General features: G+C 36.8%; 1 protein-coding gene and 1 pseudogene across 1 annotated transcript; both read right to left on the bottom strand.

The window, feature by feature from the left end:
* Positions 1-8,303: 8,303 nt before the first annotated feature.
* LOC110936880 lies at positions 8,304-10,936 on the bottom strand (annotated as a pseudogene).
* Positions 10,937-16,870: 5,934 nt separating this feature from the next.
* LOC110934889 (receptor-like protein 44) lies at positions 16,871-17,932 on the bottom strand. Its single transcript, XM_022177609.2, has one exon. The coding sequence runs from the start codon at positions 17,816-17,818 to the stop codon at positions 17,000-17,002; it is 819 nt and encodes a 272-aa protein (XP_022033301.1). The 5' UTR covers positions 17,819-17,932; the 3' UTR covers positions 16,871-16,999.
* Positions 17,933-18,458: the final 526 nt, after the last annotated feature.

The following is an 18,458-nucleotide window of genomic DNA, read 5'->3' on the forward strand; positions in this document are numbered from 1 at the left end:
ACAAATGAGTCACTAATTTTATAATCTAAGAGGCTTCATGGGGGTTCTATCAGGGGCGGACCTGTAGTGTAAACGGGCGTAGCCCGGGCTACGGCTCAAGTTTTTACGAGTAGTGTAAAAAAAAAATTTCCCGATTTTTATACACAGGACACCCCTGAACAAGTACGAGGACACCCCTAAAAATTTTGGGATACCCCTGAGTTGAAGGTCTAGTTCCGCCACTGGGTTCTATACCTTTCAACAAGGACCATGCTTGATTGCATGATATGTAAGTAAGGTACAAGAGTGAGAGGTATTTTAGTTATTTTTTTTTTCTTATCTTCGTTTTTTTTAACATATGGGTCAAACTTATCCCTATCATTACTAAATATAATTTTATTTTTTTTCTTATTTTTTTATAGATGGTCATTTTGCCACTAATGATTGGTTGTCACTGATCTCAGTTCATATTGATCTCAGTTCATATTGATCTTAGTTCTCATGTGACTTTTTGCTATCCATGCAAATCCGAAGCATTGAAAAATGAAGCCGCTCTTGCAGTGGCGAAGCTTGAAATTTTTTACCGGGGGGTCGAAAACGTATATACCAAAAAATTTCTATAGAACTGGGGGTCGAAAACATATATACCCAAAAATTTCTATACGAAAACTACATATATAACACTACTTGCCGAAAAGTTCGGGGGGTCGGGCGCCCCTCCCGGCCCCTTCAAAGCATCGCCTCTGCGCTTTTGGGCAAAGTGTTTTTTTCCATCCAGTCCGAACAACGCAACCTCCATCGGGATGCCGTCCCAAACCTTACCAAGTGGGTGATGCCCCTTTGGAACCCCCATAGTATGTCACCTCTAAGAACCATCGAGGTTTTATAGTGCTTGAAATTGTAATAGTTTCATAGTGCTTGAAATGATAACATTCTTAATAAAGTGTGTACTCCACACTTAACTTGTACTATGTTTTTCCCAATTTATCATTTGATCTTAAGGAAATCATATTATACTAAAACGATATAGATAACAATAAAATCGTCAACATTTTATCAAGAGTAAAATGTCAAAATCGTCCTCAAGGTTTGGGAACTTTTGCCTGTTCATCCAGATTAATAACTCAGTTATTAATCTAGAACTAGAACCCTGATGTTCCATTTTTGTTGTCATTTACATCCAAATTAATAACTCAGTTAAATTTCGTTAACCAATATCATTAACTCGGGGATGATTTTGACAATTTACCCTTTTATTTTTCTGTTTTTTTAATTTTTTAACTTGAAATAAAAACAATATTTATAATTATAATATATATACATATACACACATTTATATATAAACACACTTTTTACAATTTTCTTTTTACTTCTTTATATAAACTAGGATTGAGACCCGCCGCAATGCGGCGGGGATTCTTTAGTTATAGCTAAGTCGATCTAGGACCCGCACGTTATGTTAAATCTGTCAAACGGGGAAGAAATAGACGTTGTAAAAACGTTCACCTACAGACGCACGTTGGGTCGTGTTAACTCGCAAAATTTAGAACGAAACGTAACAACGTTAAGCCAAAGACGCAGTCGATCTAGGACCCGCACGTTATGTTAAACCTGTTAAACGGGGAAAAAATAGACGATGTAAAAACGTTCACCCACACACGCACGTTGCGTCGTGTTAAGTCGCAAAATTTGAACGAAACGTAAAAACGTTAAACCAAAGACGCACGTTGCGATGTGTTAAGTCACAAAATTTAGAACCAAGCATAAAGCAAAAAATTTGCGGAAAATGGAAAATATAAAGGACCAAAGTTGAAAGTAAAAAAAGTTGTGAGGATAGATTGCAAAAGATAAAAAATTTTGGGTTAAAAGTAAAAAACAAATAGTTTTGGGTTAAAAGTAATTTATGAAATACTTTTAGGTGAAAAGTAAAAACATCATTTTTTTTTTTGGAAAACCCCAAAGCCAAGGTTACGACAACTATATGCATAACTATTTTTTCTTTGGAAAACCCTCAAAGCACACCCCGTGTTGCGGCGGGGCGTAAAACGATGTCAAATAGTACTAATGTCACACAACCGTTATCGACCATCAACACTGACTCGACCTAGGATCTGCGTGTTGCGACGAACCTGTTAAACATGAAAAATATAGGTAAAAAAGTTGAACCACACATGCACGTTGCGCCGTGTTAACTTGCAAAATTTGAAGCAAAACATAAAATTGAACCACACTCGTACATTGCGTCGTATTCACTCAAAAAATTTAGAACTATACGTAAACCGAAAATTTGCTTAAAGATGAAAAGTATAAGTGACAAAAGTTGTGAATTTAAATTGAAAATAATGAAGAGTTTTGGGTTAAAGTTAAAAAAACAAATTATATAGGGTTAAAATTGCAAAAGGTAAAAACCTATGGGTTAAAAGTAATGAAAAGTTTTGGGTTAAAGTTAAAAAAACAAATTATTTAGGGTTAAAATTGCAAAAGGTAAAAACCTTTGGGTTAAAAATAAAAAATCAAGTTTTTTTTTGAAAAAACCCCAAAGCACAATGTACAAGTTCCAATGCATATTTTTGTTGCTTATTTAGAGTAATAAAATAAAATGTGTGTATATGTATACACATATTTTTTATCCTTTTTATTTTCTTTTTTTATCCTTAAATAAAAAGCAATAAAAATAATTATAATTATAAAATATACATATATATACTCACATATAAACACACGCCTTATATATTTTAGTTAATGAAAATATTGTTGGCATAAATTTATGCTTCTAAAATACAAATGTTTATTAATTATATAAATACAAATGTATGTTAAAATTAGTGATGACATAAATCTTTATTAACTTTTAATTAGTAGAAATTCATGTTAGGACTAATTTCATCAACTTTCATTATTTCATTTGAGAAATAACCTTTTGTAGTAAAACAAAACCCTAGTATGTCCTCACACGTCGGCGCAAGGAGGGAGGTCCAAGCGACAGGAATGGTGAGTATCAGCAAGACAGGAACATCACGTAGTTTTTTGTTTCCAACTTGCCCACCGGTTGCACCCCATGGGAGTTGTCAAACTATTTAGGAGGATTTGGAGAGGTGGTAGGATTGTATATTGCGAGAAAGAAAGATAAGGCACAAAATCGCTTCGGTTTTGTTAGCTTTAAAATGTTAGATATAGGGTTGAGTTGGAAAAGAATCTTAGCAATGTCAAGATGGGGGACTCCGGACTCAGTATTAACGTTGCCAAGTTTGTAGCAGAGAACATTGGTATATAGGATACGATCCAGCAGAATAAGAGGATTTCGGAAGAGCCGGAGGTTAATTTCAAGCTGGAGGTGCTTTGTGATAATCAGGTTCAATGGGGGAGTAAGACCTGGAGTGAAGTGGTGGCTATATAAAGAAAAAAGGTCCAGTAGGGTTTTGCCTGAGAAGAAGTCGTTAGTGGTGCCAGACTGAACCAATGTTTTCCAGGAGCTTTACTGGAGGGCTCTGGTGGGCAGGACGAATGACTTCAACACTCTAGTTGGTTTCAACCGCATAGTGAAGGTGGTAAGGATTAGAGGGATTAAACTACAATACCTTGGCGGTCTTTTGTCACACCCCGACCCGCAGTGGATAGGTGCGGAGCAGACTGATTGCCCATAGCTCATGACACTAGTTAAAGTTACCACATTTAAAGCACAACCAAATTAAATTGTCACATAACACATTGAAATCATAAAATGTTCATACAATGTTCAAAAACCAAACAAAACATAAGTTTTCCCATTTTATTCCCTAAGGCCCAAGCTACGTGAGCTCTTCACACGATCATCAACCTTGATTACCTGCATCATTTTATTCCCTCATTTTATTGAAAAACATTTTTATATTCAAATTTTTAAAATATTTAGTTTTAATATACAATTCAAGGTTCGAATAGTGATTGTCTCATAATGTTAACTTAGGCAAATATCACATAAACACCAAACAAAAACACACAACCATTTAACAAGACGTAACAAAGTAATATAATAGACTCATGACAAAACTGAATCTCCAAGAAACGACGTTATCTGTGGTTTTTGAACTTTTTGGCTTATAAATTGAATGGTATTCGATAAAATATGGTGTTTGTTTTTGGTGTGATCTATGGTTGTTGACTGTTGAAGTGGTTGTGTGGATGGTTGGAAACATAGATCGGCGCCGTATGTGTGGATGATTTTTTCTGGGTGTGGTTGTGAGTGAGTTTTTTCGATTGGTTGATCTGTGATTCGTGGGTTTTTTTGTTGTTGTTAAACCCTCGTTTCTTCGTCTTCATCTTTGGTCTTCATCGTTATCTTCATCCACTCTTTACTGTCATCGGTCTTTTCTTCTCATCCAAATCTTCACTGACATCAGCCTCTTCTTCTTGAAGATTTTGTCCATCTCATTCAACAAAATGTTATTGAGTTAATCCTCACTTTAAGAATGTTGTCCAACCCATTCAATAAAACTTTATTGAGAACAAAACTGAATCTCCAAGATTAGTCGGGTGTTGAAGTATTTGGAAAGCTAGGAATGCTCTAATATTTTTAGGTAAACAAGTGAAGTCGGAAGAGTTGATTAGCGAAATAAAGTCTTGGGGGGTTTTTATGGTTTAAGAGCAGATCAAAATTTAAGTCCATCTCTTGGGTAGATTGATGCAGATTTGTTATTATGTAATATGTAAGTTCTTGTGTTGTGTGTGGCTGCCCCAGTTCTCAGGTGATTGTTTTCGGGTTTCTAATAAAGTTTGCCTTTAAAAAATGTGTGTGTTTATGTATGATAATTATGATTGTAATTATTTTTATTGCTATTTATTTAAGGATAAAAATTACAAAAAAAAATAAAAAATGTGTGTATATACATATACACATTTATATAAAGAGGTAAAAAAGAAAATTGAAAAAATAAGTGTGTATACATATAAACGTGTATGTATATGTATTATAATATTATATATTGTTTTTATTTAAAGATAAAAAATTAGAAAACAGAAAAATAAAAGGGTAAATTGCTAAAATCATCCCTGACTTGATGATGTTGCCAAAATCATCCATGATTTACCAAAGTTTTTTTTTAACTGAGTTAGTTATTTTGATGAAAATGACAATAAAAATGAAACGTCAAAGGTCAGGTTACAAAGGATTTTTATTTTGGATGAAACAGATAAAAGCGTCCAAATCTCATAGACAATTTTCACATCTTACTCTTTTATAAACATTTTATAACATTCGGTTATCAAATTCTCATAGATAAAGCTTTTTTTATTTTCGCAAACACTTTCGTTATATTGACCGAAAATGTTCTAAAATGAGGGAGGGATGGGATTTTAGACTATGGGTATTGGGCTTGGGTTGGGGCGTGGGTTGGGGGAAAACGCCTAAGCCACCACCCCGAGTGGGCTTGGGTTGGGGCGTGGCCCTTGGGGCTTGGCTTTCAAGCCGGGCGTGGGGCGGGGGTGACATCCTAGCTGGCTGCCTTCTATTCGCTGACCCCGCCATGTCATAGCGGGCCATTTTGACCATTTGAAAGTTTGAATTTTAAATTCAAACCGTTTGGCTACCCCAAACCGCCATGGCGGTCCCAACATCCCCTATAAATAACCCCCAACCCCACCGGCTACCCCATCCCAAACCCGTCGCTATCCACCGGCTACCCCACTTCCAAACCGTCGCTATCCACCGGCTACCCACTTCCAAACCCGTCACTATCCACCGCTACCCCAACCCGAAGAAGATGGCATCTTGGACCCACGAGGAAGAATTGGCTCTCGTTACAAGCGTCGTTGACGCTATGAAGGCTCGGCAACCCGGCCAAACACGATATTGGCCGGAAGCATTCGCAACCTACAAACATAACGTCCGTCTCAACCGCCACAACCTCAACGCGTGCCAACATAAATGGCGCGAGATACGGCCCAAGCTCGATCGTTTCAAGGCTTACTACGAAGCCGTTCCGAGCGGCGATTTAAGCCACAAGGATCGGGTGGCGGTGGCGAATATTGAATTTCTAGGCAAGGAGCGAAAGGCGTTCGACAAGATCGCCCTTTTTTAAATTTATCAAACGCTCTAGGTTTGTTATTTTGTAATTTTTAGGTATTATGTAATTTTTAGGATTATGTAATTTTTAAAATTTTAATGAAATTCTAGGTTTTTTTTTTTATAAATGTTGTGTGAATTTTATAAATTTTTTGTAATTTTTTTTTAATAATCTGCCACGCGGTGCACCCAACCCACGCCTCGTCATACCCCGCAGACACGTCACTAGGCGGTGGGGAGAGGGGTGGGGGGCTCCCATTCCACGTGTCAACTCATGCCCCAACCCAAACCCAACCCAAGCCCCACCATACCCCACGGTCTTAAGCGTGCTAGTAACTAATGTTTTGGTTGGTAAATAAACAATTTTGATGTCAAAATGAATATCAAATACGGGGCTATATATGTTTAATTTGTTTATTAGTTTGGTGTCGTAGACAAACATGCATTTAAATACGGGCTATATATGTTCATTTTGTTTATTAATTTGGTATCATAGACAAACATGCATCGACAAGAGTCCGATGCATGCAAAATATTCTATAACAATAAAAGTGCTTTTTTTCATGTTCGAATCAATAATTTACCTATTAATAACATTATCATGTGTACGAATTATTAGTGTGGGTATAAATAAGATAAATTTTATTTATGAAGGGAAATTAGAGCACTTAGAGCATTCACATCCATTCCATCATATTTTCACCCTAAATTACACTAAAAAACACTACATTTTCTCTTTCCGTTTCATTTAATTAATATTTTTTATACCTTTATCATTACTTTTTTCTCTCTCACCCACTCACAACCACTTTCAAAATATATTAAAAAATTATAGGGGGTGAACATTGTCCCCCCAAATATACAGATGAACAGTAACATTTTCTCTCTCCTTCACTCACAACCACTTTTTATACTCTTTGTATTTTAAAAACATCACACACATAATTTGATTCCTTGGATGTGAATGCTCTTAGAAGTTACAACCAATGGGATATATATGTTTATTTTGTTTATTAACACTCTTCTCTCAAATTATCATTGAAAACGTGTAGTACATGTTGAAAAATGTGTTTCTTTGTTTATTTTTGATTTTCAGGATTAAAAGTGCTTAAACGGACAAAAGAAACAAATAACAACAAAAACCAACATAAATACGAAGAAGAAATGAAAGTTGATACATTATACCGACCCTCCAAGCTTCACCCCAAAGACAAAAACAACAAACCAGAAGCCAAGCACGGGGCCATGTCAGCCAGGCATGGGCCGTGTCTCCACTCAAGATTCCAAGTAGATAAAGACAAACAGAAAACGACAAGGGACACGGGGCCGTGTCTCCTAAAGCACAAGTCGTGGTCAAGTCTCAGATTTGCAAATTTGGGTTCGTACAGCAAGTACAGAAGACACGGGGCCGTGCCGTTGACACACGGGGCCGTGTGTGCAGACAGGCTGACACCAACATTAAATGAAGATAGAGAAGGGAAGGACACGGGCCCGTATGAAGCTACTGTTTTCAGCTATAAAAGGAGGTTCTTGCCTCACTTGCAACTCATCCCTTGGCAAGCCACTTCTCTCACACATTCCACCACTCCACCACCACTACCACCATCATCCACCATTTTAATCCATCATCCATCCTTAGAGTGTGTGTAGTCTCGGGATCCAAGATCGATAGTAAGAGTTTTTGTCAAACAAAGGTCATGCTTGACTAATATCTTACATCACTTGGTGAAGACAAAATCATTTATTTATTACTTTTGATTTCCTAGCTTTGTTAACTTTTTATTTGGGTTTGTATTAATAACTTTAATAACTAATTTTTTATATTGAAGGTGAACTTTCTTAATCATTTCTTCTTGTGTTGTTGATTCACTCATTCGTGTCTTTAAGTCTATATAAAGCGCATTAACTGACTGGAATGAGGTTAGAAGGGTGGTTGGGTAAATGGAAGATTGAGATGAAGAATTAGAAGAGTTTTTTTTTTTTTTTTATTTGAATAGATATATAGACGAAGAATGATATGTACGTTTTCATAAGACGAGCAAAATAAAAAATGAAATCAACTTCTTTTAGCTAAACTATAGGAATTGATTATGAAAAACCAAAATATGAACTCTCTTTGTTGGGAGTGCTATAATAACTAAGTAAGAGCTAAACAAGTGAATAATTCACATTTGTCAACCTACATGTCTTACCTTTTTCTCACAGTATTGTAAGATATATTAACCCTCAAAAGTGTAGATATAAACTTTTGGACACTTCTACTATGTTCTTAGTCAAGTTTGAGTTGTATAAAGGCTAAAAAATCATATAACTTCTTTTAAAACAACCATAACAATAAACAGCCTTTATTGCATAGAGTAGAAATCAACACTAGAATGGTTCAGTAAGATTGGGTTAATGTGACCTTTTAGAAGCTTCCACAGGACATAAATTCTAGTACCTTTGGAAGATTTAAGAAAGTTTTATGGACTCACCACACAGTTGTTCAATCTCATTTTCCAATGTTTCTAGAAGTTTCACCTTTGTCCGCCTGTATATCCAAGCTTCAGCGGTCCGATCCCAGTCAAACCTTGAAGGACCACTGCACGTAAAATATTAAACCACGTGAATATCAAATATAAACCGAGATGAAATCAAGAAGGTTTGTACCTCACAGGAGACGACATCCAAATCTGTCGGTTTGTTCAACACATAGGTCCCCAAGCTACCAAACTTCACGGTTAAAACTTGGTTCTGTCAAAATCAACACAAAATTGCTATATAAAATATAAACAATCAACAATTTAAAGGAAGAAGAAAAGTTATATGGGAAAAGAATCTAACCCCGTAATCTATATCGAAACCATCTATGTCCACAGAATCACCATATTCCTGTCAAACAAGAAGAATATAGGGTTGAAATAAGTCTGCCAGTACACAAAGGTCTTGCAAGCATGGTTTAACAATCTTCCTACATCTAGGATTATTGTATTATTATTATTAACTCTGGTGAAAATCCACCTGTCTATACTAAGAAGGCGGCTAACACAATGAATAAAAAAATTCAGACAGAAGAAAAAGGAAAGACAAAATAAACCGTCAACTATTGTCAAGAGTGGTTGTATGCAAGCTGAGCCACTTGTGAGCTACTCGATATCAACTCGCTAAAAGCTTGAATCGAGTCTGAGCTTAAATGAGCTCAATCCTAAATCAGAGCCTATTTGATAAATTCGGACACCCTATGATGAACTTATAAGTTCTGACAAGTTAATTCCACAAATTCGGACCATTAAACACATATACTTGTCCGAATTTGAGGGATCTTCTTTCAACATATTCCATAACAGTTCTTGAAGTATCAAGATGCAGCATCCAGCATTTATCAAACCGATGTGCACTTACAGTTAGGCCTCGATTTAGGTTAAATTTTCTGTTTGGGCCTTTATTTTTCGGTTTATTTCAAACAAATAGTTGATTAATGTGGGATTTTGGGCTGAAATATAAAAACTGCTAAAAGCAGTGCTAAGACCGCTATACAGGTTTCAAAATAGCGGCCTTTAGCACCGCTAATAGCGGAACCGCCATTTGAATGCATAGCTCTATATCCAGCTTATGAAGTGTCTAACCATCAAATCAAAAAAACTAAAAATTTAAGAAATACATAAGCAATGAGATTTGAAACAGTTTAAGCACTTTACACCAAGATGATTACCTCTATCTTCTCCAACAAATCTTGAATTGTTGCATCGGCCAGTTTATGGAATTCATCCTCCTGTAGCAAAGCACTGTATGCACATTAACTATTAGCTCAAAGTTATTATAATGGTTGCCATGATCCAAGAGATGCAGGTTGATCCACTTATATGAGATTATGAGCATAGTTTCTCTTTTAACACAAATCAACAAACTTTTCAAAACGAAACACGAGACACATCACACACGGGGTAAAAATATACAATAAGATAGGCGCCCAAATTCTAGAATATATCATACAGCTTGCAATCTAGTATGAGGAAAGTATCAACCAATCATCTACTTCTCAATTTTGGTATCTCTGATAGCACAAAGCTAACATTTCAAAAATGAAAATCATTATGCGCGCCAAGTTCTTTTTATCTATATTTCACTTTGCACACTTAAACACGGGGACCTTGCTACAAGAATGACCTTCCGTATTAACCAGAAGCTCAAACAACCAAATTCAAATCAATAGTTTCTAGACCTAAATATTAGTTTTCTGTAGCATGTTCCACCCGCTCTAAAAAAACGCAGGCTTTTCGACTTCTAATGCTAAGAAGTCATTCGGACTTCAAAACTAGATACCAATTCTAGCCTTTAAAGTTTGAACAACAAGAAGTAAAACTACATTATTATTATTATTAAAATAACCTAAAAGAGGGCAATACATACAAATTTAAAACTTTTTTAACAAACCAAGAACTTTCAACCTATTTTATAAGTACCAAACTGAAACTATGGTTACATAACACAATTATCAATACATTAGAGTTAATACTTAATTGTACCAAAATTCATACAAAACTGAACCAGGGTATTACACAAACAAAACCTGTAAACAGTGCATATACACAACAGAAGTTATACATACTTAAAGTCAAATAAAAGGTCACCAACAGAGAATGGATGATCAAATCACAAACCTGTAATCAATGGCAGCAGGTCCTTCAGAATTAAGCTGGTCAAAACTAGAGGTATGGGAGCAAAAATCTCTACTGAAAACATGACACTGGTTATTGTTATCGAGAAAGGAAGAACATGGAGAACTAGCAGACTTTGAATGTTGAAAAAGAACCCTAGAATCTGAAAGAGATGATAACATCGGCAGTTGTTTATGGAATTGAGTGATCTTGATACCCTTTGAAGAAACTTGGGAGAAAAAGCCATTTTTTATGTGGGTTTTAGCTTGAAGATGTATTCAGGGCTTGTTTGGCTAAGCTAACTCAAAAGACTTTCTGTGAGAAGACTTATTGACTTATGATTTTTTGAAGTTTTTAAAAAAGTGTTTGGATTAGCTTATAGGGTGGAAAAAGCCAATAAGTTATTTTTTAAAAAGCGTTTGGCTTAGCTTATTCATGTAAAATGACTAAAAGGGGCATTCTTTTATAACAAGTGAACTATTGTATGCAAATAACAGAAATAGCTCATGTGGCTCCACCCCATACTCCGCCGGTATCTCCGCCACTTCAGCCGCCTCTACAGTTTGTATACATAATCAGATCACCAATTATCAATTCCGTACTATCGAGTATGGATCTAATTTTTGAATGAAAATATGAAATAACCTGAATCAGCTTCACTTTTTGCAGCCAAATACCTACCCATTCAAATTATTGATTACAGTATGAGAGTGGGGATCCTACGGAAAGTGTGTTTTTCCTAAAAAGTGTAAAAAGTCATAAAACACAATAATTTCAGGCATAAAACACACCTAAAACTCACAAATAATAGAATGAATATTACTTAAACACCATATTCAAACTCTAATAGTCCATAAAAACTTCAAACACACCATCGTAGAACTATGAATATAAAACACACAATGCTAAACAACACAAAACACAATAATATTTGTCATTCCACAATCAGAGCCTTAACATCTAAAACACAACACAAAACCCACATACATGATGTTTTAGTAATCTTTATCATATTATTTGTGGGTTTTTGGTGTGTTTTATGGTTGACATTATGGTGTTTTATGACTTTTTACACTTTTTAGGAAATTTGGACTTTCTGGCCAACTCCTATCCTACAGTATGATATCGGCATTAAGTCATGAAACAAAATGAAAAAGTAACTAGTTATTGGAGCTAAAATCATCACAAATCCATATCAAATTTTGAAAATCAATAACGCTAGGTTGTGCCTCAAAACCTGAATTCTATAACCCTAACAACATTAGCATGGAATTCACAATAGATATCGCAAATTCGTAATGATTAGAATTAAGTCGTAATGATAAGAATTATTACGATTCTATCACAAATTCGGATCATTCACATTACTGATCAGCATTTGCAAACTATTGATCAGCGTTTGATACGGCAACAATTATAACACAAAAACAAAACATAACAAGTTATTGGAGCTTAACTGGGAGCAGGGGACGACGGCCGGGTAACGGACGGCAACAACCGCAATTGGGAGCAGGCGACGACAGCGGGGTGACGGACGACGAGGGTGAGGGAGCCGGAACTGTCGTCTGGAGTTGTGGAGAAGAAAGAACAAACAGCGTATATGTGTATTAGGGATGAGGAACACGTACCAGTACCGAATTTACCGAACTGGTGTTTCGGTACTTTTTGACATTTTCGGTAACCGGTCTGGTACGATACCAGTTTTTATACTAAAATACCGGACCGCATCGGGGCATTTACAGGGTGCAGCAAGGGTATCCCTTGGGACCTTTGCTTTTTGCCCTATTCTTACATCCCTTAGTGCTTCAGGTGCAGGAAAACTGTAAACTCCCCTTCCATGCTTGGTACTTGGATGACGGGACAATTATCGGGGACGCTGTTCAGGTTGCTAAAGCTCTCGACATCATCGGTTCGGAGGGTCCAGCATTGGGGCTACGGCTTAATATTAGAAAAACTGAAGTATTTTGGCCGACATGCAATGGGGTGAAGGTCCGGCCAGGGCTTTTCCCCAGTGAGATTGGGAGGCCGGAGAAAGGTGTCAAACTGCTAGGAGGGGCAGTCAGCCGGGATGCCAGTTTTATTAGTGGTCTAGCGGTACGCGTGCTGTTGACATTATGGGACACCTTCCCTTGTTGCGGGATCCTCAAAGCGAACTCCTCTTGCTTAGATCTTGTATGGGGGTTGCAAAGTTGCTATTTGGTTTGCGAACTTGCCAGCCCCCCTTTGTGGATGATGTTGTTTCATGTTTTGATAAAGGTCTTCGGGAGGCAATAGAAGACATTGTCGTATGTGGGGGTCCTTTTTTTGTGATCTACAGTGGCGAATCGTGACCTTGCCAATGAGGCTTGGTGGGTTGGGCCTTCTCTCGGCCCGGGATGTGGCTGCCTATGCCTTTGTGGCTTCCAGGTCTCAATCTTGGGAGTTGCAGGACCACATCTTACGTAATAGTGGGGTTGCTAACACTGATCCAGATTATGCCAGCGCCTTGGAACGCTTGCATGAATCTCTACCTGACTTTGATCTCGGCGGTTTCTCTAACAAGGACACCGCCCCCAAAAAGCCACAGAAAACTTTGGCGAATGCCCTTTGTTGTCGAATCACGCAAAGTTTGGGTCCCCCCGCCAGAAAGCCGTCATTGAATGCCTACAGAGGCCTCACGCTCAGGATTTCTTAACTGTTATTCCTATTGAAGGCTTGGGTCAACGTATGTCAGCGGTGGAGTACCGGTCAATCCTTAAGTACCGTTTGATGATCCCTATGTTCCCGAATGATGAAACTTGCCCAGTCTGCCGTAAAGCATGCCTGGATAAATACGGGGAGCATGTGTTACACTGTAGAGAGTTGCCGGGGTTTAAGTATCGCCATGACTTTGTGCGAGACGCGTTAATGGATATTCTCAGACGAGCAGGGATCTCAGCAAAGAAAGAGGCACCTATTAATTTTCTTACAGACCCGTCGGAGGGGAGATCCACCCTACGCCCAGCTAACGTACTAGTTTTTGGTTGGGGGGGGGGGGTGCTTGTGTCAATCTCACAGGTGTATCCCTACTAGCTGGGTTCCGGGAAAATGGATTTGTGGCGGGGCAAGCGGTACTGAAAGCAGAGTCAAAGAAGGTGGAAAAGCACGCGAAAGCTTGTGAGGATAATCAGCATGCCTTTGTCCCCTTGGCGTTTGACACGTTCGGCTCCTTGGCGCCAGAGGCAGTTCGGTTCTTGTCTAGAGTTCAGCATGTGGTCCACAACAACTTTTCGACCCCTCAGGGGCGAGGCTTTGTATTTAGTAGATTAGGGTTTTCAATTTAGAAAGGGATGGCGGCGCAGTTCGTTGCTCGTCTACCCGCTATCCTTATGTAATTTGCCCTGATGATTGAAATGAAATAAAATCTAATTTTATTTAAAAAAAAGTCACTACTTCCTAACTTTTCTAAACTAAAAAGTCATTTTAAATAGTGTGTATAACTTTGGCAAACACTTTTTCTCCTTATTAGTTTTTTTATAAAAGTCAATAAGTTATAAGGAAGTGTTGAAAAGCTTAGCCAAACATCCTGTTTGGATATGTGAAAAAAACTTTTAGAAACAATTTTTTATATAAGGCGGAAAAACCATTTTAAAAAGACAGGAAACCTTTACTTTTTAAAACTGTTTTTAACTTTTCATGAAATATTACATTTTCTCACCTCATAAGTTCATCTAAACACTTTTTAAATTTTCTCACCTCATAAGTTCATCTAACAGTTTTTTAAAACAAGTTATTGACTTATTGACTTTTCCCACTTTATAAGTTCATCCAAACACTTTTTAAAAAACTTATTTTTGATAAGTTATAAGTCAAAAACTCATTTCGCTAAAAAGTCCTTTTTGAGTTAAATAATCAATCTCAAACACTCTCAAAATATTTGATATATTTTGTAAGTTACTATATTTATTATATCATCGTTTTTGATAGCAGGAGATGGATATGAGATTAATGTCCGGTAAACAAATTATATTTCATAATTTCCTAAAGTTCCAAATATGTTACTGCCTCATGTAAAAGAGGTGTTCCTTTGTTTTTTTTTTATTTACTTTTTGAACGCACTTTAAAAGTATACTTCTAAATCGACACTCATGCCAACCATACCACATACGGAGAGACAACTTTTCTACACACCTTGATACCGCTAAACCACAAACGCTTTGGTAGATGTTCCTTTAGCTAGCTAGGCATGGTTGTGTCTCACTTCAGATTGTCATAACTGTTCTTTCAGGTGGCGCTAGGGGCGGAACTAGCATTCAACAAGCCGTAGTACGGGCTACGGCTCAACGTCGTATCGGTAGTGTATTTTTTTTGTCGGTTTTGTACAGAGGATTCTCCTAAACAACTACGGGGATACCCCTGACAAAAAAAAAAAGATACTTTAGCCCAAAAGAAATAATAAACCTTTGAATGTAAGCCCAAGTCCCAACCCAACTAATATTTTAGCCCAAAACAAATAATAACCCTTTAAATATGGGGCAGGGGCGCGACAACAGATTTGTGGAGACCAAACGTCGTACAAGGCACAAGCATCTGAACTCCATAACATCAGCAGCGACAAAGTGTAGAAAATGATCAAAATTCGATAAAGTGTAACATGTGTGAGACTGATAAAAAAATCGAACAAGCAGTCAAGCAGAACTTATCATAATTTCGATTTTCACACAAGTAGAAGCAACAGTGCAGTCGCAGAACTGAAAATTCGAACGAACATCGACTGATCAAAATTCGCAGATTGTTTGTGAGTATTCTTATCTTCTTGTGCTTTGATAGTTTGATATCATGATTAGTTTGTGCTTCGATATTTTGAATTTTGTTAGGTTATTCAGAATTTTGGTGATAATGATACAATTCCGAATGTTGATAATGATAATATTGATGCAAGTCCGATCTAAAAATTAAAAATAAACCTAGCCCAATCTAAAACCTAAAAACTTATTGCCAATATTAATTCATAAAGCCTAACCCAAATGTGAAACGCTTAATATTTATTCGTTAACCTAAATACTAATAAGTAATAACATTAAAAAAAACTAGTTTATAAGATTTAATTCGGTAAAGCCTAAGGGCCTTTTTTTTTGGCTCGTCCAGAGCACTTGAATTTTCAGGATCGGCCCCACCCCGTAATGTAGGTAAAAAAATTTCCGTTCTATAAATGTACAGTAAAAAAATTGAGATACCCCTGGATATTTCCTCTAGTTTCGCCACTGGGTGGCGTGGCTATCTTTCGAGTCAGTGAGCCAATTCAAGATTTAGTACCCTTGGTCATTTGCACTATGGAGTTGGTTGTTTAGATCATGGAATGTTTCATGGCCTACGAAATAATTCATGGTAATATGGTATGACGTATGTGATTAGCCAAAAATACTCCCTCAGGATAACCAAATATACACGTATACTATTATATTGTATTTTGTTGAATGTGATATATGAGGTTACTTTACAGCTGTATAATCATCTTTCTTTCCTTGTATCACTATATCTGTCAAGCGTTACATAAAACATGTATACTATTCTTGTGACAATTTATTTAAGATTATTTAAAATATGTATGCTATTCTTGTGACTATTTATTTAAGATCATTTAAAATTGATTTGTAAATTGAATCTGCACTTAATTGATAACTAAAACATCGCCAGCATGATAATAGTTTACGCAATACGAGAGAGAATAATGAGAAAACTACATATAAAAGAGAAAGCTAAAAAACTAATTAAAAAATCCTAAAAATATACTATTTTTTTTACAAAAAATCGCTACTTTTTATGTATACAAAAAACTTTTTCCAAAAAAAAAAAAAATAGTTGTACTACGCATGTGCATTATATGTGTATTGCACACATGCATTTATGGGGGTGGGGTTTTAGGTTTTTGAGGGTGTTGGTAGAGGGTGGTTTAGGCTTTTTCGTATCAATGCACATATGTAGTACAATTTTCTTTTTGTGGAAAAAAAATTTTATACATAAAACTATTAGTCTTTTAGTTTTCTCATTTAAATTAGTTTTGTGATGATGAATCCTCTACACAATTAAGTATATATACTATGGAATTATTTCTCCTTTACAATACTAATAGTTTACACTATAAAGAAACTGATATTGTGTACTTTGGTAAGGAGACAACCGTATAATATTTTAAATTTTAATTGCAATTACTTTTATCATAATTAAACAATAATATAACTTAATTTTAAGTCACTTGTTTGTTACAAGAAAATGCACAAAGAACTGATTTACTGCAAAAATTTTAGCTAAAAAAAATAAATAAAACAAAAACAAATTTAAGCTCAGCAAACTTCACATTTCACCCCCAAACCAAAACTATAAATCAATATTCCGGCATTAATTCATTGATTTTGCCTTGATGTTCAGCAGCCAACTTCTGGTCCGTCACTTTCAACCAAACACACGTCACAACAAAACTCAACACCAAACTAATCAACCCACTCCCCAACCCTATCCCAACAATCAACAGAACGGGCAACCCTGATCTACTCTTCATTGGACCCAAAGGGTACCCGTAAAGATCCTCATTACCCGAATACGACGTAGCATTGAAGCCAGGAAGGTTTCCGGGCCGATCCACGAGGCTTGTGGGGATCACACCCGACAGTTTGTTATCCGAAACATCAAAAACCGATAACCGAACCAATGAACCGAGTTGCGGTGGGATTGGTCCGGTGAGGGAGTTGTTGTGGAGGTCAATGATGTTGAGGAACATGCACATTGTGAGGGATGGTGGGATGGTGCCCGAAAGGTGGTTGGAGGAGAGATCGAGGATGGCGAGGTTAATGAGGTACTGGAATTCGGTTGGTATTGGTCCGGTTAAAGCGTTGTTTGAGAGGTCTAATGATTGGAGACTTGTGCAGTTGGAGATGTAGGGTGAGATTGAGCCATATAGGGAGAGGTTGCTCAAGGAGAGCTTGTAGATTCGACCGTTGTTGCACGTTGCGCCTGTGAGGTTTGACATGAAACCCGAACATGGGTTTGCGAGGTTGGGTTCGGTCCAATTGACCAAGTTATGGTCCGGGACGTGCATGGATTGGAACAAGTTTGTTAGACAAGATTGATCATTGGGGTCTTGTGATGATGGAGGCAAGAAAGCACACATTAGTATTGACATTAGTGTCAAACTAAAAAAGCCCATGACTAAAATGAAATAAAATTTGAAGAAATCAAGTTTAAATGGTCGAAAAAGGGGAATAAGTAAGGGTGGAGAGAGGATTTGAGAAGAAGAAAAAAAGTGTAATTGGTGTGAATTTGATTATTGAATGTTTCATGTGAAATGGATTATGAGTACATGTTTACAAAAGTATGATTTGTATTGAAAAAGAGGGTGATTTACAATAAGTATTGTATCATGTGATATGTAAGTTACTATCATGTTTATTATTAGAAAATTCAAAATAGAAAATACAATTTATGTAATTCGAAACATTGTAGGGTTATGTGGTACCCATCATTTAGGTTGACTCCTTTCGAGCACAACCAAGTAGATAGAGTGACGCATACAAGAAGGTGTGTCTTAGCCGTGGAGCTTATGTGGCAAGGATAGCCAAGGACTAGTGAGTGTAGCATGGTATCTATTGGTAGAAGCACACCTGACCTTATACCGTTAGGAGTAGGGGCTTGAAAAGGAGGCGATATTCGACATGTAGTAGTCATATCAGCACTATGGTGCAAAAAAAGGAAGGGTGGGACAGGGCGTAAAAGGGTGACTTTATTACACGCGTAGCATACACTTTTTATTATTATTGTATATTTAAAAATTATATAAAAACTATTAA

This window comes from Helianthus annuus, chromosome 7 (genome assembly GCF_002127325.2).
Source record: "Helianthus annuus cultivar XRQ/B chromosome 7, HanXRQr2.0-SUNRISE, whole genome shotgun sequence".
Classification (NCBI taxonomy): Eukaryota; Viridiplantae; Streptophyta; class Magnoliopsida; order Asterales; family Asteraceae; genus Helianthus; species Helianthus annuus.

Excerpts from the sequence above, each read along its gene's own strand:
- LOC110934889 (XM_022177609.2), bottom strand. The coding sequence starts at position 17,818 with ATGGGCTTTTTTAGTTTGACACTAATGTCAATACTAATGTGTGCTTTC.